The 15,699-nt window shown below is 36.7% G+C and overlaps 1 protein-coding gene across 2 annotated transcripts; it reads right to left on the reverse strand.

Annotated features, from left to right (window-relative positions):
• Positions 1-876: 876 nt before the first annotated feature.
• alkal1 (ALK and LTK ligand 1) lies at positions 877-15,657 on the reverse strand. Of its 2 annotated transcripts, XM_077534220.1 has the most exons (8): positions 15,457-15,657; positions 15,242-15,350; positions 14,773-15,017; positions 14,334-14,604; positions 8,481-8,534; positions 7,870-7,953; positions 5,541-5,614; positions 877-1,302 (listed from the first exon to the last, which is right to left on the reverse strand). In XM_077534220.1, the coding sequence occupies exons 4-7, from the start codon at positions 14,599-14,601 to the stop codon at positions 5,550-5,552; spliced, it is 471 nt and encodes a 156-aa protein (XP_077390346.1). In that variant the 5' UTR covers positions 14,602-14,604; positions 14,773-15,017; positions 15,242-15,350; positions 15,457-15,657; the 3' UTR covers positions 877-1,302; positions 5,541-5,549. The 2 variants fall into 2 exon arrangements, with proteins under 2 accessions (XP_077390346.1, XP_077390347.1); XM_077534221.1 differs by having other exon boundaries at positions 7,870-7,950; positions 14,773-15,350.
• Positions 15,658-15,699: the final 42 nt, after the last annotated feature.

Genomic DNA, 15,699 nt, shown 5'->3' on the forward strand with positions numbered 1-15,699 from the left:
GGGAACACTGTATTCACCTGAATTAAGTTAATCCAAAGTGACTCAAATCTAAAGTACGTTTAATGAACTCAATTACTTAACTCATTTGCTCCCAAAAACGTATTAATACATTCTATTTTAAATATTACCAGTGTCCCAAAGACATATTTATACGTTTTTTTTTTTTTTTTTTTTTTTTTTTTTTTTTTTAATGCTAGAGCATACACAACTGCAGAGAACAGTTGAAGCAATGGTAGTTATTACAAAAACGACCAGCAGGTGGCAGCAGAATATAAGCGCTCAACCACCAACCATGTTGCAACAAGTTCTTTTCCCCACTGTTTTCACCAGGAATTGTGAATATTGATGAAACTTAGCTATATTCTAATGCTAATTGCTGCAAAACAGAAACAGATAGAAATATACTTTTTTTTCGTGATGAAAGATGACACTCTCATCTTTCTTTTAGTTTTTATAGCAATAGAACACAATATTCTGTAGGTCTTGCAAAATCCAGTAAAACAGCTGAGAGTGAAGGGGCTCGGGTTGCTTCAGTGAAAATGGCTGGGAGTGAATGAGTTAAACTTAATATATTCACTTTGGACTAACTTAATCCAATCATGTGTTACCAATTGAATTATTATTTTTTTTATTGGGCAACAATTCAATTTGTAATCTTAAATCGGTTCAACAATTCTCTTTTGAGAGTGTATAATGTACCCTCTGCAAAAAAAAAAGAAAAAAAAAAAAGAAGACCAAATTCAAGTGAGTCTTATTTTCATTATTTAAAAAACAAAGAGTTGAAGCTTTGGATTTTTGTTCTCAATAATACATCACTCACTTGAGTTACATTTTCAATCTCAATCTGACTTCATTTTCAAGAATCTCAATGCAATGTTTATGCTCTGCTTCAATAGTCTTTATTGTTCAATAGTGCAGTGTTATCACTTCTGTCATTCTGCGTGTTCTCGTAGTGAGCAATCACTCAAGTGCCAAATAAAAGGTGATGAAGACACGAGAGCATGACAAACGCTTCCATAAAAGGCAGGCTTCCACAATAATGGAGGACTTCAGTCATCAGCAGAAAGGGAAAACCTTTCTCTTCATCATCAAAAGCACAAATAATCCCACTCTGGTGGAAATATTATATACAGTACACACCTTTCTAATATGTCAAATATTAAATTAATATCACACATTACAATTAATATTACAGTAAATGTGCTGTATGAAATACTGAGGAAAAGATATCCATGTGAAAATATGGTAGCTGTGGATTTGAAGGCACATCCTTGGCAAAACGTTCTTCCGTCATGATGGGACCTGGCGGAAAAAAATAAAATAAATTCAAGCACTTCAGAATGGGCAAAGCTGTCGTACATTTCATCATCATTGGTCGCTGATGAGCAAAGAGGGTCATTACTCGTTAATCCCGTTCATAAATGATGACTCGACCGCACGTCACTTAAGAGCCATTCAAGTGTGATGTATGTTTGACAGAATTGCTGCACAGAATTATTACGTGATTCACTCGAAGATTTGTCACCCCTGTCAATTTTCTCATCACATTTCCACCAAATATCATTAAAAAAAAAAAAAAACATTAAAAAGAATTGAAGTACGATGTAGATGAACTGGTTCGCAGCAATCACTCATTAGTGGCTTCTAATTGCGTCTTCTGAGAGCACTTAATTGAGTCACGAAGGATTCACGACAAGACTGCATGCAGTGAATGTGAATTTAACCCGCTGTCATAACACGACTTCAAAAAAGAACCCACCAGATTCTGAATTATTATTCTTGCTCCCCAAATTTTGCCTTTGGCACGAAATGGCTACGATGGGTGCCCAGAAAGCTTTCAGCTGCATATTCACTTATTTGTAGGTGCAAACTTAATCTATTGAACTGGAAAGTACAGCGACAGGCAGCCGCCAGTGTTCAGTACAATGGTGGCTGCATGCTAACTGCTAATGCTACGATTATAACTCCAAAAACAACAACAATTTTTTACTTTATAGTTTAAAATGGCTTATTTTATCCGGAATGCCACTCTGCTTTGTGGCCAAAGGTAGAATCTAGGTCAGTCATTGCGCTTATTGGTGTCGTACAAAACTAAATCCTCCATTCCGGCGGGTTCAGTGGCGCCTTGAAGCCAAGCTAACCTGAAGAGACGTTTCTCAGGCAAACCGCTTTCATTTTTTGCCATGTGTGGTCGCGTGAGATAGACGCTACTGACAGAAGTTTGATCCACTGCCAAGATGGGCTACACTGACCGTACTGCTCAGTAAATCTCATTAGCTGGCTCTTTCACAATGTATAATTGGAAGGAATTTGAGGATTTCATCATTTACAGTACAGAGTGACAGCTAAAGATTCAGATAAAAAAACAAAAACAAACAAACTACCATCCAAAGTGAAAACCATCCATCCATCCATTTTCTTGACCGCTTATTCCTCACAAGGGTCGCGGGGGGTGCTGGAGCCTATTTCAGCTGGCTCTTGGCAGGAGGCGGGCGACACCCTGGACTGGTTGCCAGCCAATCGCAAGAAAGTGAAAACCATGTATCAACAATACCCAGAAATGCTGTGGTCAGATGAGTCCACATTTCAAATTGTTTTTGGAATTCAAGGACAAGGATTCAAGGATTTAAAAAAAAAAAAAATCAAGCAACATATTGTACAACAGCATGGTTTTGTACTAAAAGTACTTTGCCTGCCAGCAGTCCAGACCTGTCTCCCACTGTGTGGCGCATTATGAAGTGCAAAATATGACAACGGACACGACTGTTGTTTATTTATCCATCCATCCATTTTCTTAGCCGTTCGCTCCTCACAAGGGTCGTGGGGGTGCTGGAGCCTATCCCAGCCTGCTTCGGGCAGTAGGCGGGGTATACACTGAACTGGTTGCCAGCCAATCGCAGTTGTTTATTAATAACGTACAAATTAATGCAATATAATATATTTTGTATTATACTTAGAGGTGTTTCTGCAATTGTGTACCACAACTACAAACATAAACATTAAATGTCAGTGTCATTTCAAACCACCGGTAAGCATCACCATTCCTGTAAAGCAGGGGTGTCAAACTCATGTTAGCTTAGGGGTCGCTTGGAGGAAAATATATTATCAAGTTGGCCACATTGGGAAAATAACAGTATATAACTTAAAAACAATTATACAATCAGATTTTCGTGGACCAGCCCTAAATTACGGAGCTCAAATGTCATCATATTGTTAAAAAAAAAAAAAAAAACACACAAATGCAAATGGTATGCGGCAACACTTTGCTGGTATAAGTTGCGGACGTGTTAAATCGACCTGTTTTGCATATATATTGCTCCCAGAATGCATTGCGTGGCGCAGTTAATGATGTTATAAGGATGTTAATCCTTGTCATATCTATTTATGTTACCAGTAACCGGTGTATGATTACAAAAAAATAATAATAATTAAACAAACCGTAGTTTAAGTTGTTTGTAAAATAATGACATCCAGGACGACGATTCCCCGTACAAGTTGCAATCGTTGCATTGCTCATCTGAGGACTGCTTGTGAAATTACAAATTTACATGTTTTGATTGTGGCCGGTTGATTAATTAGTCCGACATTACAATTTTTAAATTTTTTTATTTTTTTTTTACTTTACAAAATCATCTCGCGGGCCGGATTAAACCCATTTGCGGGCCTGATCCGGCCCACGGGCCTTAAGTTTGACACCCCTGCTGTAAAGGCTGACATTCAGGTGCAGCTCTTGCATTGGCTCTTATTTGAAACGTGCAGTCGCACTTATTCAAATCGTCCCATGAGTGTATAAGGATATTTTCAATAAAAACAACAGGTACCATAGAGTTGATCAACAAAAAAATCAGGGTCCCATTATAATGTCAACTTCAATCTCTGAGAACCATGTCATGCTGACAACTCAAGTACTGTTACGAACATAATGATAAATGACTATGAATCTAATGCCGCAGAGATACAATTACCAAAACACGTGTATTATTTTCCTCTTGATAATTCCAAGAATGAAGAACGTTCATTCTGTCAAAGCTAGTGAATGAGCCCTTCCTTCAAGGCAACAATAATAAATTGCACATTTTACATGCCTAAGACAGGTTGAAGACAATTTGCCAGAGGGTATTTCTAAAGTGTTTAAAGAACAGGTGACAACGTAAACAATTTCAAACATGGTTCTGTAATAGGTTTTCTCCTTGATAATTCCAGGAATCTAATATGCTCTCAGGCCTTTCAAAAACATCTTTGGCAATGAAACAGTATTGTGAGGCTCCACACTTGAATGAATATTTACCATATGTGCATCAGTGCTGCTGTTTTGGTAAGCAATGGTGTTGAAATGAATCTAGATATTAACACATTGTCCCATCTACTCTGTCATGAAAAAACAAACTATCTGTTACCCGAAAATTCAATATACTTGTGGGATAGTTTCACTTCCGATGATATGACATGTTTGGCTCAGCGGAACCTGAAACCTCATTAGAATTAATCAGTTGGCAAAAAGTTGAGGACATGTTTTTTTGTTTCCTACACTGTAAAATACATTAGTCTTCCTTCCTTGCCTTGCCTGTCCATAAATAACGGCTGCCAAGGCTATAAAACAGCTCGTATTATTATTATTATTATTATTTTGATATCATGAGTAGACTTTCAGCGGAGGGTAAGAACGCCGCCTCTCACCATGGGCTTCCATGAGCAAGGCACAAAATCCTTTTTAAAAAAAAAAAAGTGCTCCATGGTGTACAACAACGAATGTTTCCATTACGGAACCCACACAATGATGGAATGAAATACACTACATGGCAACACTTAACAAATAAAACATGAGATGTAGGATGAGAAGATGTAAGTGAAAACCAAGCTGCATGTGGATCTGATCCCAATTGCACATATGGCAGCAATATACATTCAGTATAGTAAATTCTATTTGGTATGAAGGTTATATATCCGTCAAGTTTAAAGTGGTTGTGTTTATGTAGGCTCTGATTCGATTTTCTTTCCGCTGGACGAAGCACTATATATATTTCTTTCCGCCCTGTATGGTTGTGGCTCAATGACTGAACAGGCAATGGATGTTTAAGTGGCAGCACAGTCGACTAGTTTTAACATGTCTGCCTGATAGATCGGCAGTCACAGGTTTGAATCTCTGCTTCCTTGTGTGGTGTTTACATGCTCTCCTATTGCTTGTTTGGGTTTTTCCAGGTACTAGCTCCAGCTTCCTCTCAGATTCCATAATCATGGATCTTAGGGTCATTGACACTTCTGGAGTCTCACGAGTCAAATAACACTAAAGAGTTTTGTTTTTTGTTTTTTTGTGTGTGTGTGGTCTTGTAAAAATAGGTCTACTCTTACACATCTGAAGGGACGTGACAGTTACTAAGCAAAAGGAAAAGGATTTTAAAAACAACAGTTCATGCAAGACTAGTTGCTATCCAAATTTACACAAATATGGACATGTGCCATTAATAGCACTCAGTAACATGATTGATGATTCTTGTTAATAACTGGCTTTATTACTTAATGATTTTTTCCCCCCAACTTACTTATGATATCTATGATTGTGTGCAGAGTGGACTCATTGCTAATCGTGTCAGCAATCTGGCACATCTTTTATAATCTGAAAAACAAAGGAGAAAAGTCATTAGTAAAGAACACATTTTGCAGATTGTAGCAGCTGCAGTTTGTTTATAGTCTATCTATCTATCTATCTATCTATCTATCTATCTATCTATCTATCTATATCCATCCATCCATCCATATCTATATCTATATATTAGGGGTGTCAAAATTTTAACATCACTATTTTTTTTAACACATGATTAATGACCTCCCCAAACTTGGAAAGTTTGTAGACCTTCTTTGGGGAATTCCAGTCACAAAGCAGCAGACACATCCATGTCAAAATTTAGCAGTAATAAATGTAATAATGCATATATCTGTGGATACTGGTGTCAAGTTGTATTTTACAATTTCAAAAATGTGGAGAATTTCACAAGTTACTTGATGTTAAAGATTTAAATAGCTCTTAATGAAAAGAAAAATATACTGAGCTCTGTCACCATCTTCCAAATGCAATAATGCCATCTAGTGGCAGAAATATCACAACACAAATCAATATCACACACGTTTTTTTTTTTTTTACAGTACGCCTAAAAGAAAAGCTTTTTAATTTGAACAAAATTTTATGAATTATGAAATTACTGTATCAATTACTAAAATATGCAGCCATATTCTATTAGTTTAACTTTTTTGTTGTTAATATATACAAAGTATTCACTTATTTGCTACATTGTTTGTATACAATTTGCAATTAATCGTGAGTTATTATTGAAGCCATAAGGGGGGGAAAAAACGGTCCAAGGTTCATTTTTGGTATTTTTCAAATTCACAGATAAAAATGCATGTTCATGTGTATGTGGAAGTGCTAAAGTACTATTACTAGTTACATGTTTGTTTTATAATCCAATCCATTCTACATCCGCTGTGGTTCAACATTTAAATGACCATTATCAGATTTGAAGGTTTAGTCACAGACTTTCTCCATAAGTGTTATGCATCTCTTTCATAGAAATTAGGTTGAAATTTACAAATCAGTGAAAGTATCTTGCCTGACCGGTGGCTGAGGGCCTTTAAATATCTGATCGAATCACCCCTGATCAGTACAAAACAAAAAGGATCTTGTTTAAATCTCAACTTAAAAAAAAAATTATATAACATTTTAAAAACAACCATCACTGTATACACAGTGCTGTACATGGAGTAAAAATCAGACATAAAAAAATTCAGTGAAAACAATACATTAATAAGATAAAAAAACAAACAAAAAAACATTAATCACGAAAACAACGTCAAGTCTCATGAAGAACCAAAAGTCATAGAATAAAAATGTTTTAAGACGAGTTTATTTAAAATCATAGAGGCCTAATGACACTTTGACGTTTCACCTTACATTTAAATTGATGTTCCATGACACTACGAGTAAGACTATTAATTTTTATGATCAAGAATAATTTGTTCAAGAAAAGTACCCTGAGGCTTTCATTCAACCTTGAGTTGACCTCCATCCTGCATCATGTGTTCGAAACTGCTATCAGTTCGTGTTCCAACAACTTTGTTTTGATGCATTGATAAAGAAAAAAAAAAAACATCCGTAATTGCTTTCAGATGTTATTGCCTTCGATCCAAAGTCATCCAGAACAAAAAAAAGACTCCCTCTGCAAACGCTATTTCAACGTCAGCCATATTTGAAAATGTGTCATCAGTGATATAATGCAAACGCATGGGAAAAACATTCAAAATAATGTGTTGGGCGTTAAACAGGCTGCTTTAAATTTTTTCCTGTGGTTACGATTGCAATTTTCGAGAAGACAACAAACAAATGTTACAACACCACATTTAACTCATTCACTCCCAGCCATTTTCACTTAAGTGTTTTCCTGAATTTTGACTGATTTTTCAAGGCCCGTGAAATATTATGTTCTATTGCTATAAAAATATGGAACATACCAAAAGAGAGATTAAAGTCTCTTCTTTTATCAGGGAAAAAAAGTATATTCCTATATGTTTCCGCTGTGCAGCAATTAGCAATAGAACATGGCTAAGTCTCATCGTTTTTTCACAATTCTGCTTCGAACTGCGGGGAAATCAGCCTGTTTTAACATGGCCTGGTTGATCTCTTATACTCTGCTGCCACTCAACCATTTTCTGCAATAGAGAGACTGCATCAAAGCCTTCTCTATGCTCTGGCATTAAAAAAAAAAAAGTATAAGTACGTCTTTGGGACAGTTAAAACATTTAAAATATGACGTATTTATACGTTTTTGGGAGTTAATGAGTTAACGAGATAGTGCTAAAAGGGAATTGAATACATACATGCCGGTCTTGAGCAATCTCTTGTGTTGTGATAAAGTCTGTCAAAGTGTGTTCGGCACTCCGACGAGAACTTGACTGGTCCTGCTTAACACAAAAGGTCTCATCAGCCAAAACAAAACGAGCTTCTGGGCCTCATAATGTCTTCTTAATACAAAACGAAACGGTTAACTATCAAGTCTAGAGTGACGTTTTGCACATGGAATAAAATCGTCACTGTAAACAAGTCGATGTTTCGAATAGATTTAACAAATAGAAGAATCAAATCGTCATTTGCAATACAAATTTGATTGAAGCTTGCGGATTTTGACAACACTAATGAAGTCTATCCAGGTCCTGAGACAAATAATCAGCTTAACTTCGTGTCGCTGTTCATCTCTCAGCTTCAGACCGTGTGCCGTTTCTCTGCATTGCTGCCTTATAAGCCTCAAATGCACAGCAGCTCAAGTTTTCTGCCTTATTCATATTGGAAGTTGGCTGGAGAAATACAAATGAATTCTTAAACGCTACAGGCCATTCTTGTTTGAGAAAAAAGCCACATATGCGCTGCTTGATCTGTGTGCCAAACCTAAATTGTTTTACAATAGTTCAAGCATTTGGTTTAGTTTTCCTACCTGTGAAGTGCTGAATGAACTTGTGTTTCATGTTTAGATCTCGAGGAACGATTTCTGGAAAAGAAAATGAGCTTTTGTTAGTACATTTTCAGCCATTTATTCACAAATTTGATCATCACACAGTCGAATACAGTGGTGCCCAAACTACGGCCCGGGGGCCATTTGCGGCCCGCCGTCCATTTTTCAGTGGCCCAGGGCATATGCTAAAAATGGCATTTGACTCAGTTAAAATAAATTAACAAAAGCAAAAATGTTTGGAGATGATCAAAGTAAGAAGGGGGGGTGTCAAAAAACACAGGTGCCATTAAAGGTTATTTTAGTTAACTACAACTAATTAAATAACTAAAACAAAAATTCAAAAAACAAATTCATTAACAAAATAAAATAAGAACGAAAATGCTTTAAAAAAAACGAAAACTCGCTGAAATTACATTTTATGTTTACAAAACTAACTAAAACTATAATTATAGCAAAAATGTCCTTCATTTTAGTCTTTGATGTGATTTTTAGATTTATTTTGATATAAACCGGAATAATGACGTTTGAAAGTATGTCTGTCACACAGAAGTGACGTCATCTAGCAGCAGCCAATAGAAAAGCACCTTCAGATGACATTCCTCCCATGTTTTTTAAAATATTGCACACAAGTAATACAGATAAAAAAAAACCCAACCTAATACTAATACTGAAACTAACAAACTAAACTAAAAATAAGCATTTTTTAAAGAACTAAACTACACCCTGAAAACTATTAAAAACTAACTAAAATGAAAAATTCCAAAACTATAATAATTTACTGCCATATTATAAATAAATTGGTTTATATACTGTAGCATTTTTCTAAATATGCAAAAGCACAAATAAATTATTTGTACAATTTTTATGACTAAACACAATTTCTCTTCATAACATTATGTGGCCCTTGCGTCCTTCTGATTTTCTGTATGTGGCCCTCAAATGAAAAAATATAAAGGCCATCCAGTATGCAGGGCTGCTTGGACCCATTGGACTCCATTTTCATTTTTTATATATATATATATAAGAAAGAAAAAAAAAGCCCAGAATTTTACTGTAGCACTGTGGACTCACAAACAATTGGGTGCGGGATCGATCCCCGGCCACCCCATTAAAACAAAAAACAAAACTTATATCATGTCATTATTTGTCAAGTAAGACTTCAAAAGAGACTTATGTTTAGAAATGAAAATATGGTCCCCATAGCATAGGGAGATTCTGACACTCCCAAGAAATATTGTATTGTGCAATGGACTTTTCAGAGTAATCCACATTTCATGAGTCGCCCGTGACTCTTCGTTGACCCGGAGCGTGTCGGCATTTTGGCCACGGGTCTCTCACATTCATCAGGGAGGGTGCAGCCACTGACCTTTCCTGCTTTGAAATTTGGGGATTAATACAGGAAGGTAAAAAGGAAGAATGCGGAATAATGCTAATATTACTCTATGATTTGAAGATCTAATAAAAGGAAATTGATGAAAAAAAATCCCATATTAGGCTGATGTTGAGTGGTTAAAATGTATTGTGAATTAAGTATCGTAAAATGATGGATATCTGTTGTGTGAAGATGGGGTCAATTAATGGAAAGTAGTTCTTTGTTTAGTTTATATTATGTCCCTTAAGCGTCGACACTAACCAGGTCTCTCACATAATGCATGCTAACGGGCTAAAGAGCTTATTGTATGGGGAATTTAATGCTCATCGGAATAAGTCTGCGCAAGTAGCCATGTGGCCTAGTGGACCAGACTCAGGAACACGCTGGACGGGAGTGTGGATTAAAGATATGGCCAAAAGACTTTTTATGTCTGTAAACATGGACTTATAATAATAATAATAATAATAATAATAATAATAATAATAATAATAATAATAATAATAATAATGATGATGATGATGATGATGATGATGATGATGATGATGATAATAATAATATTAATAATAATAATAATAATAATAATAATAATAATAATAATAATAATAATAATAATAATAATAATAATAATAATATTTATACATTTGAATACAATTAAACATTTAAGGTTGTGTAAAGGCAATACAGTATTATATGTAAGCATGTCCCATTGGCAGCAAGCCCTGGTGACGACCCAGGATATGCTGGAGAGACAATTTCTCTCGGGTGGCCTGGGAACACCCTGGGATCCCCACTGGAGGAGCTCGATGAAGTGGCTGGGGAGAGGGAAGTATTTCCTGATTATACTGCAACCCTTGCGACCCAACACCGGTTAAGGGGAAGAAGATGGATGGATGGACAAAAAAGTGAAATTTGTACAGGGTTGTGTAGAATTCATATATACTGTATATAGTACTGTACTGTATAAAGCCACATTTAAAACAAAGACTTGAAAGATCCTTCCAGTCGATTACTTTGCATCAAGGTCACACAACTTCATCTAATCACATTACTGTTAAGATTTCTCCTTTGCCCTCTCTTGTGTTCATTGCGTGACCGCCGCACTTTGGTAGCTTCTCACGCATCATTTGCTGATATGCTTTATTTTGTATCCTCAAAAGGTAAATTCCATCCACCCACTGGTCTGAGAAAGGTGCTTTTCCAATTGCACAGGCTGATGTGAGACTTTGAGCCGTATGCTTGAGCACAACCTCTTCAACACGAGCAGACTCGCTGGCATGTTGGGGAGAATCTCAACAGCAGACATTATTTCCATTTAATTAAGTCCTCCTGCACATACTTTACCAATGAGGATTAGTCATAGTATCTCAGGCGATATTCGTCTCCAGTTTTAATTTGTTTCATAATTTGAGGTCTAAATCTAACTGCTCAAATGTCCATAATGTAAAGTTTCCCTTTCATAGGTCTCAAACTCAGGTTGTCAAGGACCGCAGTGACAGTCCTGCATGTTTTAGATATTTCCCCTCCTCCAACACAGGTTTCTGCAGAGCTTTCTAATGAACTGATCCTTTGAATCAGGTGTGTTGGAGGAGGGAAACTTCTAATACAGGGGTGTCAAACATATTTTCCGCGGGACGGATCAGGCCCGCAAAGGGGTTTAATCAAAATGATTTTGTAAAATATATGTATTTTTTGTAATGTCGGATCGATTAACTCATTCTCTGCCATTGACGGAAAAAAAGAGGTCAAATTCTGCATTATTTGCTGGTCTGGCGATGAATGTGTTAATCAGCCGGCCACAATCAAAACATAAATTCTTAATTTCACAAACAGTCCTCAGAGTAGGAGTGCAACTTGTACGTGGAATCGTCCTGGATGTCATTATTTTATACACACCTTAAAGTTACGTTTTTGTTTATTTTTTAGTTATTTATTTATTTATTTTAATCATATACCAACATAAACATTTTGTATACGACACATTCAATTACTGGTAACACAAATACATACGACAAGGAATAAAGAATAACGTCCTTATAACGTCATTAACTGCGCCACAAAATGCATTCTGGGAACAAGATAAGCAAAACAGGCAGATTCAACACGTCCGGAACTCATACAGGCAAAGTGTTGCAGCGTTCCGTTTGCATTTGTTTTATTTTGTGGAACATTATGGTTACAGTTGAGCTCCGTAATTTAGGGTTGGCCCAAAATAGCAAAAATCTACGTATAAAAGACGGCAATTGTTTTATACCATTATTTTACACATATTTTCCTCTATGTGGCCTCTGAGCAAATATGAGTTTGACACACCTGCTGTAATACATGCAGGACTATGACCCTTGTCAACCAGGAGTTAAAAAAATAAAATAAAATAAAAAATACACCCCAAAAGAAAAATGAGACTAGGGATGTGTTGATTTATTGTTTTACGTCGATAGTGTGGAATTGATCGTTGATTAATCATGTTTTGAAAAAAACTGAGGCAAACCAGCAGATGCACTATCAACTGCAGGTGTTTATTTGTCTATTTACTTAATTAGAGCTACTGGGCCATTAAGTCTAGGCCACTTTTCAAGGATTTTTCCTCATCCCAAATACATTTTCCCTCTACACCTATGAGCGTTCGAGACAAATGTAAACAATAAAGATGGTTGATTGCGACAAATTGTTTGTTGTTCTGGTTAGCGCAGTTACTACAAATCATGTGTTACGTCAACCTATATCAAACGACTACCGGTAAATTAAAGTAACAATACATAAATATAAATAAATATCTGTTTAAAATCTTGTAAATGATGTTTTGCCATTCACAGTCTGTCTCTCCAAGGGGCTCGCCATTGTCAAGCGATGTCAGGTTGAAGTCATTCCCGTGAAGTTGGGGTCCTTTTTTCCCCTGACTTTACAACTCGGATGTTTGGAGTTCAAAGGGGCGTTCCCATGCTCACTTCCTGGTATGAAGTTTAAAAAGTCCAACTTCCCACTTGCCCAAATGAAGCATAAGTTCCCGGCTTTCTTTCGATCCAGTTCATTATTCTTGCTTTGTCTTGTTGCTGCTTGTTTGTGTCCCAACTCGTGTCTGAGTTGAGTCTTCGTAGTGTTGGTTTAGTTACTTTCTACCTTATTTTAAACTTGTTTATGTAGCATTTTTGGATCGTTTCACTTTTTTTTTTTAATTTCGTTTTATTTTTTTATTAAACTGCTTTATGAGCACACCTGCCTCACCGCCTTGCTGCACTGTGCCTGGGTCCATATCCATATGAACTGGTGACAAATAGTTTCTTCTCTATGTGGCCTGTGATTGGCTGGAAACCAGTCCAGGGTATATAGCACGGTTGCCACCTATCATCCAAAGGGCGTGATAGACTTCAGTTTACCTGAGAGCCTAAAACAGGTCAAGTGCTATTGAAAAGATGCATGAAAATTGTACAGGTATGTTTCAGAGCCGTAAAAAAAAATAATGCTAAAAAAGTATTTGCTTCGAGGGTACTGTTTGATGTAATTCAAGGGACTCTTCACTTCTTTTTTTTTCATATAAAATTTGGTGTAACAATTTGTTATTGTTGAACATAATCCAGTGTGAATGCAGCGATAGTCACTATCCATGCTTAGGATTCTTCGATGAATCAGTGAATGAGTCATTCACGTTTGGCACACTGTTGCTTCTTGATGAATTTATGCTTTCCATCTTCGCTCTCTCCATCCATCACTAAAGCACAGCTGGAATGAGGCTGAAATTTTCCACTCACAGCTAGTGGAAATTTGGGAATATTGTAAACATAAACATCTGTTTTTCAAGTGCAATCACTTAAATAGGTAATTATTAGGGGTGTTAAAAAAAAAAATTGATTCGGCGATATATCGCGATACTACATCGCGCGATTCTCGAATCGATTCAATAATCGGCAGAATCGATTTTTTTTTTATTTTATTTTTTTTAGGATTCACACCTTGAGCATGGAAGAATGTTATATGAACGGAACATTAAGCCTTAATATTTTATTTTAATGCTGTTCAAACATGAAACAGATTACAACCTCTATAAGACTGAAATTTCAGATAAATAAATAATACATTTTCATATAAATCTTACACTCTACAAGCTTACTGATTAGTATTTTCTAAATTTGAATGAAAAAAAATCGCAACAATCGACTTATAAATTCGTATCGGGATTAATCGGTATCGAATCGAATCGTGACCTGTGAATCGTGATACGAATCGAATCGTCAGGTACTAGGCAATTCACACCCCTAGTAATTATGATAATTTGGCGCACTCTAGGAAAATGTACTATACTGTATATACAAAAGAGATGTTATCGTCCAAGCTAATTCAGCCAAACTAACTCAAGCTTTTCTGACTACGTTGCAATTCAGACGATAGTAATGACAGCTGCTTCCCACACTAAAATGACGGATTATGCTTTGATCATCACATGCTAAAAATAAATCTTATCAGCTTACCTATGAGTTTACTGTTATCCAGCCTGGGAACGTACAAAGGCTTTTCACGGGAGGACAAGTTCAGGTCTTGAAGGGATGTGAAGAGTTCCCCATTGCAGCGCTTGGAAATGTGTTTGTCCCATTGCTGGTTGTCTCTGATCACCTGTAAGATTAAATCCAACAGGGTTCTTCTCTCCTGCCTGACCTCCTTGTTGTCCAAGCAATTGCCGGAGGTGATGAGTAGAAGGAGGAAAGTCAGGAGTACGTGCCATTTCCTCTCTACCTGCATGACCTGGGTGCAAACCAACAAAAGCAATTCAGTCGTCCATTGAATTTCCAAAGTAAATTTTGTCTTACATGATTGAATTCAGAAAATGTTGACTTACTGAAAATGTGCAAAAAGTAAATGTTTGTTAGTGTAGGATGTTACAAAGTGAAGCAAGTGTGATTGCACACTTACTAGCGTTGAATGGACACAGTTGAGACGTCCTCAAATGGTGTTAAGTCCTGTCCTGTTCCTGGTCGCAGCAAGCTCTTCTTCAACACAGTCTTTGGAGCAATATCTTCTCGTCTCTATTTATATGTGGAGCAGCCGGCTTCTTGGGGGTAATACAATCGATTTCGTGTGGGTGGCAAAGCAAGGTTGACATCTTTGGTGCTGTTTCATCCCGCGGCGTTCGCTCACTTTGGCACGCTGCGCCCCTCCTTTACGCACATCCCAACTTCAACAACACGCACTTTTTTTTTCTTTTTTTTTAAAGGCATCCCCGTGCATAAACATCTGACAACCTCACTTCTTTATTATTTTAACTCTAGAAAATAAGTACTAAGCCGATAAACCTTCAAAAAGAAGAAGTTGTTCTTTTCTCCCCCCAGAGAAAAGTTGGATGTTGTACGTGCTGAGAGCAGTGCGCGTGAGCTTCACTGACCTGTCAACGTGTAGGATGTTTGCGCACCCGTGCCTAATGTCTTGTGACCGCCTTACTAGACTTTTTTCCTGAGTGCATCAGCTGTGCGTTTCAGATGTATCGTTTTCCACTGCAATAAATTATGATGCGTTCAGTAAATGCATTTTTTTTTTTTTTTTTTGTCAACGCTACACTTCCTAATTGTACGGTGTGTATGTGGTAAAATGCTGACTCACCTGTTGCTGATAGTGGCATTTCAATTGCTCTCCAGAAAATGTTTTCCCCAATATCGCGAGTTTATGACCTTTAATTAGTTTATTAAAACTTTATTTTATGATTGAGGTCTAGTTATTCCTTTTTGACATTATTTTCTGATTTGCACTTTGCATCACGACGCATTTTATTACGCTAACGTTCTAACATCCTTTTTGTTAGAGGAACTCTTGTACTACGTTACGCTCCAGTTCAGTAGGTGGCAG

Source organism: Festucalex cinctus, chromosome 10 (assembly GCF_051991245.1).
Source record: "Festucalex cinctus isolate MCC-2025b chromosome 10, RoL_Fcin_1.0, whole genome shotgun sequence".
In the NCBI taxonomy this organism is placed as follows: domain Eukaryota; kingdom Metazoa; phylum Chordata; class Actinopteri; order Syngnathiformes; family Syngnathidae; genus Festucalex; species Festucalex cinctus.